Genomic DNA, 18,768 nt, shown 5'->3' with positions numbered 1-18,768 from the left:
GGTGATCTGTTTTGGTTTTAATAAGAAAACCAATCCTCATCATCACTTTTACAAACAGATGAATAACCAGTGATTTTCTTGGGATTCCTCTCAATGCAACACAATCATCAATTATGAATATTTGAGGGCTGATGATAAATTCGCACCCCTTGTAGGATGATTCGCACCCCTTGAAGCGTGAATTGATTTAGATTTCTTTGACAGTGACATCCTAATAGCTGCCAAAGCATCTTCCTGATGTAAAAGCTCTGGTATAGACCACTAATGTCGAGCGCTCTCTCTCTTTCATAATGAAACTAGGGCCGTTCCTCTCGGGCTTCCTATTAAAGCGCCCTAAGAGACTCTCACTCTCAAGGCACTACTCCTTACACTAAGCAACCCTCCGCCTACTGCTGCCCCTGCCCCTGCCCTTAGCTCATCAAGTCGAATAACAAACCTCTCCCTGCTACTGTGCTTGCGTGCGAGAGTCGTGCAAGGGAGGGGGTGCGAATCATCCTAAGGTTCGAATTTATCATCTCAGTTAAAGTATAAAAGATTTAATAACACCTTCTCCAACAGCTTTAGCTTTTGGACTAAACTGGTAACTTCACATGGTATCGTTTTTCTTCCAGTCCAAAGAGGGCCTATGGGCATGTTTGGCAACCATGAAAACATATTTCATAGAACATTAATGGGCCCAAAGTGAATGTTTGGGCCATGTCATAGAACAAGGCCTAAGGGCATGTGTGTCTCTTTTCAAGTCCATTGTATAGTAGCAAAATTTCTTGTCCTGGCTTCATTGCCATGCTAATTTGCAAGGTAGCCTTATATTTCATTAAGTGTGTGAAATATTTATCAATTCCCTTTCCACGTTTCTCCAGTTCTGGATCACTAGTCAGCTGTTCGACGAAATGCCTCAAAGAAAATCCATCCATCTTCCAAACTCACCCATCTCTTTTCTGTTTCATTATCCGAGCTTCCATCGAAAAGGGTTCTCCTCAAAAGGCCCTTCTCGATTACAAAACAATTCTCCTCTCCGGATTAATCCAACCCGATCGTCGAATGCTTGCGTATGTTCTTGAAGCCTGTAGGATATCTTCGAACCTAGAAATCGTGATCGGAATTCATGGTAGAATCATAAAATCTGGCCATGAATTGCATCCCTCTCTCACATCAACCTTGATTTCTATCTATTTAGCCTATGATTGTTTCATGGAAGCTCACCAACTATTTGATGAAATTCCCAGTTGGAATTTTGATCTTGTATCTGCTAATTTACTAATCTCGGGTTATTTAAAAATTGGTGATTGTGAGAATTCGAACCGGGTGTTTGTCAAAATGCCAAAGAGAGATGTGATTTCTTGGAACTCAATGATTGGAGGTTTGGTAAAAAACACGCGGCCAAAGGAGGCGATAACCTTCTTTCTTCGTATGCTTAATTCGGGTTTCGAACCAAATTGTTTCACATTTGCATCTGTTCTTTCCGCGTGCGCTCGAGTAGGAGCTCTTAATCGCGGCGAGTGGGTCCATGGCTTGATGGTGGAGAAAGGAATTGAGCTTAATTTCATACTAAGTTCGGCGCTAATTGACATGTACTCGAAATGTGGAAGAATTAAAACCGCTTTGGAAATTTTCAATGCTGTTCGAAGGGACGATGTATCCATTTGGAACTCAATGATCACAGGGCTAGCAATTCATGGGCTTAGTTCAGATGCAATTGTAGTATTTTCAAGAATGATTGATGAAAATCTCGAACCTGATTCGATTACTTTCGTTGGAATCTTAACTGCTTGTAGCCATTGTGGATTGGTTGAAGATGGTCGGCGGTTTTTCGATGTTATGAGAAAGGATTACATGATTGAACCACGACTTGAGCATTACGGGGCAATGGTAGATCTCTTGGCCCGAGCCGGGTTCCTTGAAGAATCTTACGAGATGATTAGAGAAATGCCTATAAAACCCGACGTCCTTATATGGAGGGCATTGCTAAGTGCTTGTAGAACATATGGAAAGCCTGATCTGGCTGAGGCCGTGATTGAACAGATGGAACGCTGTAATAGTGGGGACTATGTCCTGCTTTCGAACATCTACTCCTCTGCCAAGAGATGGAATTGTGCGGAGAGGGTAAGAGAATTGATGAGAAGAAAAGGAATTCGAAAGGATAGGGGATTGAGTTGGGTTGAGATAGGTGCAAATGTTAACGAATTCAAGGCAGGGGATCGATCGCACCCTGATTCAGATGCAATATATAGAATGTTGGATGCATTGATAATGAGAGTTAAGGCAGAAGGGTTCGAGCCCGTGATAGAGTTGGTGTTAATGGATGTGTCTGAGGAGGAAAAGGAGGGGAATCTGAAATCCCACAGTGAGAAGTTGGCTCTCGCTTTTGGGATCCTAAAGACGAGCCCTGGATCAGAAATTCGACTCTCGAAGAATCTTCGGACATGTCAAGATTGCCATAACTTGATGAAAATGGTTTCTAGAGCATTCAGGAGGGTGATTATTATGAGGGATCGAGTTCGATTTCATCGGTTTGAAGGTGGTTTTTGTTCTTGTAGAGACTACTGGTAGTAATTCTTGAAGGGAGGATATCATCATTTAGACTATGTTATAGATTGTGAGGGGTTGGTTTAATTTTGTACATCTAAAATCATATTTTTGTTGTACACCCCCATGAATTTGTGAAAATTTTAGCTATGGACTGAACTAAAACTGCAATTTAAGCAACTATGTAATAAATAGTTAGTAGTAACTGGGAGAGAAACCATCTTCTTGTTGGGAGTTGCCTTGTTTCCCACATCCTTGTTACCTAATATAACTAGATTAACAGAGGAAAGTGATATATTCGCATCCTTTTTTTTACTTGGACAGTCCCCTCTAGTGTATTTATGACTACTTTTTTACACTAGAGGGGCTGTCCCAAGTAAAAAAGGGGCGAACATATCATTTTTCTTAACTAATTGTTGAATATTTTACACATTACTTTATTTAGTGCCATATCATTTACCTAACAGCTCACAGGGGTGCAACTCGGGTTGGGTTGGGTCGGGTTGGGTCCAACCCGAACCCGACCTGAGCAACCATTTGCTCAACCAGAACCCGACCCGACCCGAAGAACATTTTTTGCCAACCCGAACCCAACCCAACCCGAGATTTTGAACTTAAAAAAAATTATTAAAAATGTCGGGTTCACTCGGGTCGGGTTGCCCAAGCCCTCAACCCAAACCCAACCCGAACTCAACCCGGGTTGAGAAAACCCAACCCGACTTTTTCCCGGGTTGAACCTGTTGGGTTCTGATTGAGCCCGCCCAAGTTGCACCCCTAAGCTCACTCATCGCATCAATGTTTATGCACTGTTATTTATTTTAATTTATTAATTTCATAATAATTATTATCACATCACCGTATCATCAACCTCAAAATCTCATTTTACGCATTTAAGCGCACACCCACCCACCCACACAAAGGGATTTGCTAGGGACCATCGCAGATGGGATTTCATGGAATGGCTGTTGCATGAGAGAACAGACACATTGGCTCAGTTTTTGTCTTGGAAATCAAATACAACTTTAAACCCATGATCATCAAGTTTCTTAACAGATACAAGACTCTTCCTATGACCAGGAATGTGATAAACATCTTAAAGAGTTAACATTTTTCCAGAAGTAAGAGGGAGTTGCACAGTCCCTTTGCCAACAACACTTGTGGAGGAATTTTCCATGAAAACAGTCTTGTCTTCATTGATTTCATCATACTTCTTAAAAGCAGATTTGAATGGAGTCACATAGCATGTTGCACCAGAATCAACCCACCAGTTTTCTTCCATGTTGACCATTGGAACCTCAGTGAGCATTGCAACCATATCATTTTTAGCCACCACGTTTGTCTCAACAAATTTCTACCATTTGCGATGGCGACAAACTTTAGCCAAGTGACCCATCTTTCCACATACAAAACAGGAACCTATCTTCTTCTTATTTATCTCTTTTTTCTTGTTGTCTCATCCTCTCTTCTCTTATTTGAAGAGCCTCCATTTTTGTGAAACTTGGGTTGGGGTTTAAAGGAAGAAGATGCAGGAACTTCAACATTAAGAACTTTATCTTTGTTTCATTGATCAACATATATTTCTCTATTGCGAGCCTTATTCTCAATTTGATGTGTTGAACCAATTGATCCAAATTCAGAGATTTTCTCTTGTGTTTTAAACGTTTTTGGTAATCATTCCAAGAAGAAGGCAATTTACCAATAATAGTTGAGACTTGAAAAGTTTCTGAAATTGGTTTATTGGCATCAGAACATTCAGTTGCAATATCATTGAGTTCATTAACATGATCAATAATAAGTTTGGAATCAACCATTTTGAACTCAACATATTTGTAAACAAGGAAAGATTTATTTCCGGCATCTTCATTAACATACCTTCGTTGAATTACTGATCACAATTCAAAAGCAGTAGAATACTTGTGAAATATGTTGAAGAGGGATTCTTCATAGCCTGCAGAATGGTGAATCGACAGATATAATCATCTTCCGGCCATTTCTTCTGCCCATCATTAAGTTCACTGGTACTTTCTCTTGACTGATTGTGCGGATATGCCGTGCTCTGTACATAGGCAACTTTTGCAATCGTGAGTTGATAGAAGATCTTTAAACTCCAGCGTTTGTAATTCAAACCATTGAATTGCTCAAGCCTTTCCACATTCTGAACTTAAGTTTTGACAATTGCAGAATCCATCTCGGAATAAATTACTATCTTAAAATTGTTGTAAAAAATAAGAAGAACAGAATACAGAAAACTTAACAGTATAAATAGTTGGGCAATGCACTTCCAGGAAGCTATCTTTAAGATACTAATTTCCCACGTATAGATGCAAATGGACTCTTGAAATTCTATCTCCAGGATACAATGCCCAACACCGAGAATTTTAACAGGACTGTACTCCCTGTATTCTCACGAATCAGAACCCACTCAGAAAACTTTAAACGTATATGAAAGGGAAAAGAAAACAATTGAAGAAGAAAATGTTAGCAAACTAGGATCGAGTCTTTTTATAGACTCTGAATCGGTGCTAAGACACCCTCTCATGAAGAGACTCGCACCCTTCTAAAGAAGAGGCCCAACTTTTCAAATATAGCCGTTTAACAGAAAACTATTTCGGCAATTAAAATTTAAACTCTTTTGTTTAAATGACAGTTATAGCCGTTAGGCTTTAACCGTCCTTTTATTTCTTCTTCTTCTTCATTCTTCTTCTTTTTCTATATATATATATATATATATATATATATATATATATATATATATATTAATAATTACTATTACTTAAAGTTCTTTCATGGTGCTCTCTCAAAGAGAAAGAGCTCCAAAGAACTTGAATGAGATGAGAGAAACTATCTCCTATTTATAGATGAAGGAGTGAAGGAGTTTGAATCCTAAATCTCCATGTGGGATTCACCAAATTTCAAATAATTCCCACCAAAGCATTTGAAAAGATTCCAAATGAAAAAGATGGAGGGAACTTTGCACAATTTTCAAGACTTAGATTTTTCCCTTCAAATTAATGGAGGGAACTTGCACAAGTCTAAAAAACTGTGACTTTTTCCCCTTCAAAACATATTATAGTAATATAATATAATTTATAATATCAAATACATTATTAGTAATATAATATAATTTATAATATATAACAGAGTTATGTTCGCTGGTTAAATCAATTGACACAATCATGTCAATGGGGAACACATATCCTCAGAGGATAGAGTAATGCTAGTGAGACCTAGAGTAAATGTAGATTTATTTGCACACATGGCACATTCTCATTGTTGGGCTCTCTCATTGCTGGAAAAGGAACTCCTTCGGGCTACCCATAGAGTGGAAGATTAATCGATTAGATAGGCAACAAAAAAAATGACTCAACTTATAGTCTAATTGGTGATTTTATGGATACATTTGTCACTATATGATATGCATAGCATAAATTCGATCAAACTCGAATCATTCTTTCTCGAGCCGTATGAGGAGAAAACCTCCCATACACCAGGCACCCTGGCAGCATTGCATCCTTTTTTGTTGTTTTTCTTTTGGCTAAGAAGCCCTTAGGTTGTACGCCAGCCATACGTAGCTTGAACGGTGATGGCCACAATGCTTAGCTATTGCCGATTCCCAAGACGCCTTTGGTTGAATGTTGTGGTTTCCATGCCATTTTCCTTACATAAACCTAAACAAATTTGATGACTTTCTCACACAAGTATTTAATTAGTTAGTTGTATTTTTTAAAGTCTGGAATTGATACCAAGACCAAGGTGACACTAAAAGTTAATCTCTCATAATTCAACCCATTGAATCTCTCTCTCTCTACATACACAAGGAGTTGGACAAGTGACAAGTTATGTTTGCATTTTATAGATAATCATCATGGAATAATGGGATTTGCTAGGCAACTTCGCGACTCACTTTTTCGGGAGAGAGAAGTAACGCAGGGACTCACGGCAACGGCAACTCAAGAAAGGCAACTGAAATTTTTATTCATAAGATGATGTAAACGATTACATGAGTGCCTTTCTTGAGTTGTCGTTCCCGCCTTGATTTGCTCGGTGAGTGCATTGATTTGAGATTAAAGTCGTTCACCGTGAACCCGTTGTTGTTCTTTCATCTCACTTATAATTTTAAACATCTCGACGATTAAATCCGCTCGTGATGGAGATATGGTGAGTCTCTTAATCTTATAAGCCAGGATTTGAATTCTAGTTTTCCTAAGCTCTTATACCAAATAAATTTTTTTTTGGCAACAAATGGCAACCGAATTCAACTCCAAATAAAGATAATAAAAAGATTACAATAATGCCTATTTACAGGCTTGCCAAGATTAATCCTAAATCAACTAAAACTATGAGACAACGTCTACTACTCTACTAAAACTCCTAAATATTCTCTAAATCAAAGCTTAAAATATATCTAACTCCTAAAAATACTCTCAATCCACCTAAAAGTAAAACTCCTAAATACAATCTCATCTTGGACGTCCCAATTAAAGAAAATAGCTAAAAATAATTAAAACAAATCCAAACTAAAATAGGACTCTATTGAAGAGTAGTAACCAACGTGGAGCATTGATCTAGATGCCGTCTTATATCTTTTGATCTGAGGGTCCTAGACGATCCGATTAAGGTCCGGATGATCTTTACCATCGATCTTCGTAAGCGTGCAAGATGCATCTGCATCAGAATTGGCACTCATGTAATCGTTTACATCATCTTATGAATAAAAATTTCAGTTGCCTTTCTTGAGTTGCCGTTGCCGTGAGTCCGTCGAATGGTGTAGCAAAATTTTTATGAAATCGACTCACTAAAATATGACTCTTTTAAAGTGTAGCAATCAACGTGGACGGTTGATTTGGGCGCCGTCCGATTGGATCATCAAATTACTGTTTTGGTAGTCCGATTTAGTATCCGACGATCCTAGCCGTTGATCTTCGCAATCCGAGGGATGCACATCCATCAAGAAGCCACGCAGGCTCACTTTTTAGCAGATCTTGCCTTATTCATCTAATTCATCTGAGGTGTCTGCTCTCTCCTGCAAAAGTAAGCTGTGAAATGACTTTCCCGCAAAGTCGCCTAGCGAATCCCTGGACTAATACCTTGCACAACTGTATTGCCATTTTCATTTTTTATGGGAAAAAATAAAACAACAAAAAGAAACAAGTTCATGTTGAAGGACAGTAAACTCTTACATGGTATAAGAGCAGGGAAAAAAGGCCTCTTTTGTTTTGCAACCATGATGCCTCACAACGAATTGAAAAATAAATTTCAATTTAATGTCTTCCCTGAAAAGAAGTTGAGTTCATGTTTAAGCCTCTTGGTTTTGAATTTTGATAAATACAACCTATCTCTCTGGTTTACAATTTCTTTAACTTGTTGTAACAGCTAAGGAAGAAAGTATGAAATATAGGAAGAAATACATCTATCAAACTCAGTTTGCTAGAAAATTACAATAAATCTAATAAAGAGGATGGTGCAAGTACAAGGGAAACAAAATGAAGTGATATTGATTGTAGTTATGGGGATGATCCTTTAATTACAAAAGATTATAAATAGCCACCATATATTAGGAGCCAAGAAAGATGAAATTGGAATGACCTGATCTGAATCAAACTCTTCCAATTCTTCCGCCTCTGGGCACGTCACTAGAGACTCCCTACAAAGGGGACAAGTGGGATGTTGATAATTGAGCCATCTATCCAAGCAGACTCTATGAAAGAGATGCTTACATTTCAGCTCTCTGATCTCTTCTCCTTCTTCAATATTACTTAGGCAGACAGCACAGTTTACTTCTTCCCTTGATTTGTCGAGGGACCTGTATTGACAGACCTTAAGTTCTCTGTCAAAAAATTCTGTGTTACGCCAATGAAATGGTGAACTACTTGATGCCCATATGAAATGGGTTCTTGACAATAGACAAAAACACCACACAACAAATCGAGCAATAAGTTTACAGATAAGGATCATAATGAAACAGGAAAGCAGGAAAATGGTAGAAAAGGGAAGAGAAGCTGGAAGTTTATGGGCTCCCATGCTTGTAGACTTGTGGAAAGGGAGGATTTTTGGTTGCCTGTGAGCAATGATGGAGAGCCAAATAAGAAAGATATGAGTTGCCTGTAAGGAGTGATGAAGAGCAAAATACATTAAGCGTAGGCATTATATATAGAGAAACAGTAATGATAAATTCGCACTGCCTGGAGTATGCATACACACACCCTGATTTGTCGTGAACAGTGCTCAACTTTAACGCTTATTGACGTCAAATCACGTTATAAGGGGTGCGTATGCATACTCCTTTCCGTCAAATCACGTTATAAGAGGTGCGGATTTATCATTGCCCTTTCCGGCAAAAATCCTGGCCCCAAAAAGATTTATCATTGCCCTTTCAGGCAAAAATCCTGGCCCCAAAAAGATTTTGCAAAGTTTTTTATTTTTATTTTTAGGTTGGCTCGAATCTTCTTACGGGACCACGTTACCACATTTTCAAGCCTCTCGACCCTTTTTCATACACCCTTTTCACTTTTGACCTTCCTAACTCTCCATACTCTGAACTTTTTCTTTCCAAAGTATTCATATTACCCACACAATTGTAAGGGTTTCCACATACTGAGAATTGTTGTTTTTATAAATTTAGGATCAGAGCATTCAATCAATTTTTTTAATTCATTCTTTTATTAATACAAAATTATTTTATAAATCTATTCAAAGTAATCTAAACATACAAATGATCTAGAATACAAAAGAGATCAAGAACTTACTTCGATCAACTAGGGTGGATGATCAATCTAGGCTGAATCTTCTGCTTTCTCTAATGAAATAGATCTCCTTATGATCAATTAGATGGCAGCAGGCACCAACCAACCACCTTATTTATATAAAAAACAATTGTTAGTATTCTACCAATAACAAAACTAATCAGTCTAATTGACCTTATATTAATTTATATCTAGCAATCCTGATATATTTAACTTATGACCGCACTAGAACATTCATGTCTCAATAGAATACTTAAGATGCACTAAAATGCCACGTGTGACTCTGAAAACCGGCTAAACTTAGCACCGGTTACCATTTTTTTAGGTTTTCATATTTAACTAAATATATAAAAGAAAAAGATAAACCTTTCCCAAAATTCGTGCCAAATATCTCTCCAACCACCAATTATCTGTTTTCAATATACGTCCTCTCACCTGGACTTTCTATTCTCTCGTCTTTTTCTCCCTCTCTCTCCCTCCCTCCCCCTCCATGAATAAATCCCCAGCAGAATTGTTAGGATTTGCATCACTTTCCGAGCTTTATAAAGTCCTGACCAAAAGCCACCAATTAACCAGGTAAACTATAAGAAAGCCGGACATGGAAGAGCCACTACTTCTCCAAGATGCAAAACTGGTTTCATGTCCAGGCAACCAATGAGGTGTTGTGGGAAGATAAACCAATTGGTCTGATAGGATCACCATAGGGGTTGAAAATTGGGTCACTTTTTAGGGATTCAGGTTGAGCTTTTCCCTTAAAGTCGGGTAGGGTACGGGATTTTAGCAAAAGCTCAACCTGACCCGAACCAAGTTGCACCCTTAATTTTATACTATTTTCTCGTTGCCTGCTTTTCCCACCATTTCCCGTATAAACTATAAACACCCGTTCTCTTTCCAGGCCTCTGTCTCTGCAATAAGAGCAGCAAAAACAAAAACAAAAAAGGGCTTCCCAATCCCTCTAATATTGAAGCAAAAGAACAAGTTTTCATACATCTCAGTCCCTTCCCAAATAATCAATAAACTCTCCTCTTCCTCTCTTCGGAAATCCCGTTCTTCACTTGACCCAAAAACACCCTAGGTTCTGGTTCTTCTTACTCTTCATCTCGTTCTCAATAAACTATCCGAATGACAAGAATTCTCTTCAATGTCGATCCTATACTCCCGTTCTCCGACTCTTTTCAGCCGCTCACATTTGCAGGATGCCGGCCACTTTCCCGTTCTCCGACAGGCCTAAACCCAAATCCATGGAGGAATTTATAGGGGAACTAGAGGAAATGGTGATCTCCCTCCAAGGCACCGATGCTGAGTGGAGATCAAGAGTTGCGGCTCTAACCATAACCTATTATCTGCTGGTCACTTGTTTTGCCATAGCAAGAAAAAATCTCTAACCATAACCTATGCTCTATAAAATGTACTTATTTATGGTCACAAATAGAGTTACATGGGCGTATCGCGGATAACCTAAAGACATTTCCATAGGATGATTGTAACCCTTCTATCTACAGAGAAATTGCATATTATGGAAACCTTTATGGATCAGAAGGTTGGGATTATAGTATGGAGATGATTTTTGAAGCACACCTATTTACACTGTGGCCCATTAAATGGACGGTTTGGATCGTCGTAGAAAAAACTGATTTTCACCGGAGATATGGCCACGGCCCCCCAATGACCAATGCAGGCAAAGTATAAATTCGTCCTGCCACTGTAAGTGTAAATTTCTAGCTCCGCCCCTGGATGATCCAAAGCATTCATTTGGATGGTCCAAAGATGGGTGTGTAAAAAAAATCAGCCCCTATGGATCATCCTGGTTAGGATGATCCATAGGGGCTGATTTTTTGTACACAACCTATCTATGTGAGGGCCTTCCAAAATGAATGCTTTGGATCATCCAAAAAAAAAAAGAGTGATCATAGGAGCTGATTTTTTGTACACACCCTATCCATGTGAGGGCCTTCCAAATGAATGCTTTGATGGGACCATCCGCTATGTGCCTATGCACATGATGGCACATGATGAATGTTTTACTTTTTAGGGAATTGCTAGGGACTTTTGCAGAAAGGCATTTCGCGCTGGATGTTGCATAAGAGAGCAGCCGCACATGCTCACTTCATGCTTTGATGGAATGGGACCCACTATTTTACACCATGCAGCGCATGAGCCGGGAATGCTAATGTTTAACATAACTGAATAGGCTCAAATACAGATTAAGAATGCTAATAAAATTTGGTCATGGATTTTGGCACAAACACGCCGTTGATATGATGGACCCATTGTGATGGACCACTACAGAGATATTTTAGGGAGAGAGGGAGTGATTTTTGTTGGTATTTTAATACAACAGTGGCCCTTGTTAGTATTCTACAAATTAAGTTGTTTTGTTTAAAAAAAAAAGCCACTTTGGTTTTAGAAAATGAGTTTGCTCACTTCCTTCACAAAAGCGAATAGTTTCGTATTGGAAAGTGGAGAAAAGTTTCATGGGTTTATATAGCATTTCACTTCTTTAGCTTTGTGAATGAGAAGGGAAGAGAGGGGGCCTACGTGCATGAGCCACCAAGTGGACACGGTGGGCTTTTGGCTATGTCACACATGCGCGCCGCCCGGTGCTGGACGGCCGGCCGCGCGTGTGAGTTAAGGTTTTTTCCTTCCTCATAAATTTTAATTTTTGTCTGTCAAAACATTAATTACCTTTACCTTCGCCGTTCTTCGAAAAGAACGCCAACGTTATTAGGTAAGCCGGCGTACCTGGGTAAGGCGGCTTACTAGAGCGGCTTATAGAATATCAATGATGCGTGAGTTTTTAATGGAATTTTTTGAAAAACCACATCAACAAAGTGATTTAGAAAGAGTCCAACTATGCAAATGATCCCCATTAGGATCAACACTAACGGTGACATTGGGACCCACAAAGAGACACTTGCTTAATCAGAACCATAGAAACAATGGAAGCCACTCTTTATTTATTTCTCAATTTTTCTCAATTTATTACTACCTATTTATTATTTATTTTATATCTAATATCAGTACAATTTCTTATTCCGAGGTGAAATGCCTAGAAGAATTAAAAAATTATGGTCGGGAAGGTCACAGCAGCAAAAGCCATGGGAATTTTTATTTTATACATCGGAATTGATCTGCTGGTCCATCATGAGCAACTAACATGGCCGTGGTTATATATGTGCAGAATCCCTGCTATTAGGAACTTGAAAAATCAACTCCTTTGGTTTCTCTTAAAAGAACCCGAAACGAGGCCTATCCAAGCCAAGGTTGGGTTAATGGCAAAAGACTAGAATTATAAATGTTTGCTGGTCAAATCAATTGACACGATCATGTCAATGGGGCGCACATATCCTCTATAGAGTAACGCTAGCGGACCGGCTGACATGAGGCGCACATATCCTCTATAGAGTAACGCTAGCGGACCGGCTGTTGCATGAGAGAGCAGCCACCTCATATGAAATAAATGAATGAGAAAAAATCGGTGCTTCTGTGGCTGCTCTCTCAAGCAACAGCCGGTCTGCGAGATGCCTTCTGCCATGGTCTCTAGCAAATCTCATATCTTAAATATTCACCCTGTTATTAGGGGTGTAAATGGATATTCGAAAATTCGATTACCGTCCGCATCCGAATTCATTTAAAGCGAATATTATCCGGATCCGTTTCAAGCGGATATTATCTGAATCCGTTTACGAGATATCCGGCTCTTAGCGGATGCGAATCTGGTAAATGGTATATCCGATCCGTTTAACATCCAAATCCGAGAAGTAAATCTTTTTTATTTATTATTAATAATATCATTAATATTTATTTTTAGTAATGACCCACTATCTTTTGTTTCTAAAAGAAAAGTGAATTTTCTTTTTAGAGAAAAACAAAAACAAAAAAGTGTTTTGGGTAGGAAATGAAGTAATCTCTCATTTTGAGGGCATTCTTGGAGTTTGACATGTCTTCTTTATGAAGCAACAAATGTGGGCTGCAAGATGAAAGAGACAAATGGATGATGGTGATCGAAAGAAGATGTCATAGTTTCTAGAGAATTCTAGAGCAAAAAGGCTATAGTCATTGATGGTAAATGGATGGCTCAGATCAATTTTCCAGCTTAGGGTTATATAAAAACCCAAAATACAATTAAAAGAGGGGACTTCTAAGGTTTGCAAGGAGAAGCAAGAGAGGAGAAATGAGGAGGTTGAGACACCATCTTCGGCATTCCGTGGTGCCTCCAACGCAGCCCCTCTCCACCTTCTCACAGCCACCTCCATCACCGCCAATCACCTCCATCACTAACCCAATCCCCATCTCCATCCCCATTTCTCTTCATCTTCCACAATCAGCACTCCCACTTCCCCTGTTCAAAATAGCCCAAACCCATTCCATCATATACATAAAAAAGAAGAAGAAAAAACCCAAAGACCACTACCAACACCATCATCCATCCCCACCGCGTCTCCCTCTCTCTGCCTTTGTTTTAAAAGGAAGAAGAGGATCTCATATATTTTAGGGTTTGAGAGTTAATTTTGTGAAGAGAAGGTAGATGTCTGGTTTTATGGTTTGGAAAATTTATTTGAAGAGTAAGAAGGAGAAGAAAGATAAAGTGCTGCAAGCAAATGTTCGAATATACCGGATAAACGGATACAGATAATATCCGAATTCGAACAATATCCGATGGATACGAATTCGGTAATATATATTAAATATCCGTCAAATTCGAATCCGAATTCGGATAGTGTATACCGTAATCGAATTAGGATATAGCCATATCCGATTCGACTTCGATCCGTTTACACCCCTACCTATTATTTCTTAAGGAAATGACATCAGCACAACCATGTTTTGATAACTGCACTACCCTGTCTTGCCATTTATTTTTTAAAGAGCTGTCAAGGGTTATTACAGTTCCCAAAAAGCTCTTGCAAACCAATTAAAAAGGAAAAGACAAGCTGCATTTGTGGAATTATATCATTTCCCATTTATTCAAGGGTTATTTTTTAAAGAGTAGTGCTTATATCATTTCCCATTTATTAGGGTAGTGTATCCATTGACCCCCATATATCTTAAATCGACCCCATGTAGGGCAGTGCAGAGAGAGAGAGAGAGAGAGAGAGAGAGAGAGAGAGAGAGAGAGAGAGAGAGAGAGAGAGAGAGAGAGAGAGAGAGAGAGAGAGAGAGCTTGGCTCTTACGTCTTAAGCACTCATGCAAGTTGCATTATGGCAACTCTGATAATTAATAGAGGGAAGTGATATTTATGCCCCTTTTGATCACCAAGGGCACCAAGCGCCAGTGTGCGTGGCAATCAAACCTACTATATTCTTCTGACCTCAAGTACATTAGCCCCCCCTTTAGCCATTGATACACTGGCGCTGGGTGTCCCTGGTGATCAAAAGGGGCGTAAATATCACTTCCCTTAATAAAAGGAGTATACTTTGAAGTTGTGTCTAAATTCATGGGACATAAACACACGTCTAGATCCTTCAAAGGTGGGACCCACTGATGGGGACTCAACCGATTATCCAATTAGAGCGTGACACGTGTCCTCGAATGATATACTCTAATTACCCCTCTCAACAAAGGATAATTAAAAGTCTAACCCTAGAAGGCGGGGGAAAAACCACATTCTACCCAATCACGGGGCAACACCTGTCGGAGGGGCAAAAGGGTAAATCAACTGCACCCACTTACTATAAATAGCCATTAAAGGCTCAAAGGTAGGGGTTCGAAACCTGAGAAATTACTGTTTATAGCTATTTTTGTTCTGTACGGCCTATAGATGATGTCCTATACTGACTTAAGCATCGGAGGGCCCGTCAGGGGACTATCCCCCAGGTTGGCCTTCTGACCGGGTGCTACCTTGTGCAAGGTTCATCTTGGTACAGAACCTTCATTACAAAACGATCAGATCAATACTCACTCCAACATTCGATCATATTCCAACCAGGTTTGCTTTTCTTGGGCTACCACCTCACATTAACTGTTTTTGACCACAATACCCACCATTGTGTAGTGGGCGTTCCTCAACTTACTACAATGAGGTCGCTCCCTACTTAAGCCTTCCTCTTCTATGATATGATATCTGTGAAAGGGGAAAATTAGAAGAAACCTTTGGATGCGACCGTTAGCAAAACCCTAATTTCACTCATCTTTTTTGTCATGAAGACAAACTTAAAGTTAGGAACTATAGAACTAGTCAATCTATTTTATTTGAAGTTGAAAAGAAACAAATAAAAATAATAATAAGAAATGAGCAGTGATAAATCGACCCCATAATATCTTAAATCAATCCCATATCTCTCTCCGTCACGTTATAAATGCACTTTGGTAACGTGCAACCAATGGGGGCACACTTTCAGCTATTTTTGCAAGGGTGCCCTTGAGTTTAGCATACCTCTACAAAAAAAGAAAAAAAAGAAAGTAGAAATATCCATGATGCATGAGTTTTTAGTGGAATTTTTTGAAAAACCACATAAACAAAGTGATTTTAACAGAAAGAGTCAGACTACGCAAATGATCACCCACTGTGAGATTGGGACCCACACAGAGACACGCGTTTAATCAGAACCATTGATCTGGTGGTCCATCATGAGTAACTAACAGGGTCATGGTTATTAAAATATGGGAAGTGATATATCTGCCCCTTTTGGTTACGTGAGATACCAGCAACGTGAGATACCCGCCCCTTTTGGAAGTGAAGTGATGTACTCCACGTCAGAAGGATACAATGGGGCTGATTGCCATGTACATTGCTGTTGGGTCTCCCAAGTAGTCAAAAGAGGCGGATATATCACTTCCCTAAAATATATGTACAGAATCTCTAATATTTAGAGGAATGATAGAATGAAGGGCGCCCATATGAAATGGGTTCTTGACAATAGACAAAAACACCACACAACAAATCGAGCAATAAGTTTACAGATAAGGATCATAATGAAACAGGAAAGCAGGAAAATGGTAGAAAAGGAAAGAGAAGCTGGAAGTTTGAGGGCTCCCATGCTTGTTGAGTTGTGGAAAGGGAGGATTTTTGGTTGCCTGTGAGCAATGATGGAGAGCCAAATAAGAAAGATATGAGTTGCCTGTAAGGAGTGATGAAGAGCAAAATACATTAAGCGTAGGCATTATATATAGAGAAACGGTAATGATAAATTCGCACCGCCTGGAGTATGCATACGCACACCCTGATTTGTCGTGAACAGTGCTCAACTTTAACCTTATTGACGTTATAAGGGGTGCGTATGCGTACTCGTTTCCGTCAAATCACGTCAAATTACGTTATAAGAGGTGCGAATTTATCATTGCCCTTTCCGGCAAAAATCCTGGCCCCAAAAAGATTTATCATTGCCCTTTCCGGCAAAAATCCTGGCCCCAAAAAGATTTTGCAAGTCTTCTTTTTTTTTTTTGTTTTTTTGTGTGGGGGGGGGGGCACGCTATATGTCCCTCCGCGCCTCGGATCATCTAAAAAAAGTGGGCCCGCAATTTTTTTTTTTTTTAATGCTCGAGCATAGATAAGATTAAAAAAAACCATAAGATAAAAAAAAAACATGCGAACCCACTTTTTTTAGATGATCCCAGAGGCGGAGGTACATATAGCGTGCTCAACTTTAACGCTTTTTGACATCAAATCACATTATAAGAGGTGTGCATGCGTATTCGAGGAGGTCCGAATTTATCATTGCCCTTTCCGGCAAAAATCCTGGGCCCCAAAAAGATTTTGCAGATCTTTCGGGGGGGGGGGGGGGGGGGGGGGGGGGGGGGGCATGGCCCCCCTCACGCTATATGTGCCTCCGCCCCTGGGATCGAACTATTTTATGCCCATATGAAATGGGTTCTCGACAATAGACGAAAACACCACACAATAAATCGAGCAATAAGTTTACAGATAAGGATCATAATGAAACAGGAAAGCAGGAAAATGGTAGAAAAGGGAAGAGAAGCTGGAAGTTTATGGGCTCCCATGCTTGTAGACTTGTGGAAAGGGAGGATTTTTGGTTGCCTGTGAGCAATGATGGAGAGCCAAATAAGAAAGATATGAGTTGCCTGTAAGGAGTGATGAAGAGCAAAATACATTAAGCGTAGGCATTATATATAGAGAAACAGTAATGATAAATTCGCACTGCCTGGAGTATGCATACACACACCCTGATTTGTCGTGAACAGTGCTCAACTTTAACGCTTATTGACGTCAAATCACGTTATAAGGGGTGCGTATGCATACTCCTTTCCGTCAAATCACGTTATAAGAGGTGCGGATTTATCATTGCCCTTTCCGGCAAAAATCCTGGCCCCAAAAAGATTTATCATTGCCCTTTCAGGCAAAAATCCTGGCCCCAAAAAGATTTTGCAAAGTTTTTTATTTTTATTTTTAGGTTGGCTCGAATCTTCTTACGGGACCACGTTACCACATTTTCAAGCCTCTCGACCCTTTTTCATACACCCTTTTCACTTTTGACCTTCCTAACTCTCCATACTCTGAACTTTTTCTTTCCAAAGTATTCATATTACCCACACAATTGTAAGGGTTTCCACATACTGAGAATTGTTGTTTTTATAAATTTAGGATCAGAGCATTCAATCAATTTTTTTAATTCATTCTTTTATTAATACAAAATTATTTTATAAATCTATTCAAAGTAATCTAAACATACAAATGATCTAGAATACAAAAGAGATCAAGAACTTACTTCGATCAACTAGGGTGGATGATCAATCTAGGCTGAATCTTCTGCTTTCTCTAATGAAATAGATCTCCTTATGATCAATTAGATGGCAGCAGGCACCAACCAACCACCTTATTTATATAAAAAACAATTGTTAGTATTCTACCAATAACAAAACTAATCAGTCTAATTGACCTTATATTAATTTATATCTAGCAATCCTGATATATTTAACTTATGACCGCACTAGAACATTCATGTCTCAATAGAATACTTAAGATGCACTAAAATGCCACGTGTGACTCTGAAAACCGGCTAAACTTAGCACCGGTTACCATTTTTTTAGGTTTTCATATTTAACTAAATATATAAAAGAAAAAGATAAACCTTTCCCAAAATTCGTGCCAAATATCTCTCCAACCACCAATTATCTGTTTTCAATATACGTCCTCTCACCTGGACTTTCTATTCTCTCGTCTTTTTCTCCCTCTCTCTCCCTCCCTCCCCCTCCATGAATAAATCCCCAGCAGAATTGTTAGGATTTGCATCACTTTCCGAGCTTTATAAAGTCCTGACCAAAAGCCACCAATTAACCAGGTAAACTATAAGAAAGCCGGACATGGAAGAGCCACTACTTCTCCAAGATGCAAAACTGGTTTCATGTCCAGGCAACCAATGAGGTGTTGTGGGAAGATAAACCAATTGGTCTGATAGGATCACCATAGGGGTTGAAAATTGGGTCACTTTTTAGGGATTCAGGTTGAGCTTTTCCCTTAAAGTCGGGTAGGGTACGGGATTTTAGCAAAAGCTCAACCTGACCCGAACCAAGTTGCACCCTTAATTTTATACTATTTTC

At 39.2% G+C, this 18,768-nt stretch overlaps 1 protein-coding gene and 1 long non-coding RNA gene across 2 annotated transcripts; one reads left to right on the top strand and one right to left on the bottom strand.

Annotated features, from left to right (window-relative positions):
- Positions 1-226: 226 nt before the first annotated feature.
- On the top strand, positions 227-2,706 carry LOC143860927 (pentatricopeptide repeat-containing protein At5g50990-like). The gene has a single exon (XM_077371786.1). It carries the CDS (start codon positions 784-786, stop codon positions 2,548-2,550), a length of 1,767 nt encoding a protein of 588 aa, XP_077227901.1. The 5' UTR covers positions 227-783; the 3' UTR covers positions 2,551-2,706.
- Positions 2,707-6,778: 4,072 nt separating this feature from the next.
- LOC143862580 (uncharacterized) lies at positions 6,779-8,665 on the bottom strand. The gene is made up of 3 exons (XR_013240366.1): positions 8,113-8,665; positions 7,707-7,799; positions 6,779-7,549 (listed from the first exon to the last, which is right to left on the bottom strand). It is a non-coding gene; the product is annotated as an uncharacterized LOC143862580 (long non-coding RNA).
- Positions 8,666-18,768: the final 10,103 nt, after the last annotated feature.

Source organism: Tasmannia lanceolata, unplaced genomic scaffold, assembly GCF_043159265.1.
Source record: "Tasmannia lanceolata isolate RefF3 unplaced genomic scaffold, GAP_Taslan_0.1 ptg000037l, whole genome shotgun sequence".
In the NCBI taxonomy this organism is placed as follows: domain Eukaryota; kingdom Viridiplantae; phylum Streptophyta; class Magnoliopsida; order Canellales; family Winteraceae; genus Tasmannia; species Tasmannia lanceolata.
Note: the sequence above shows the minus strand (reverse complement) of the source record. Positions and strands in the feature narration are given on the sequence as shown.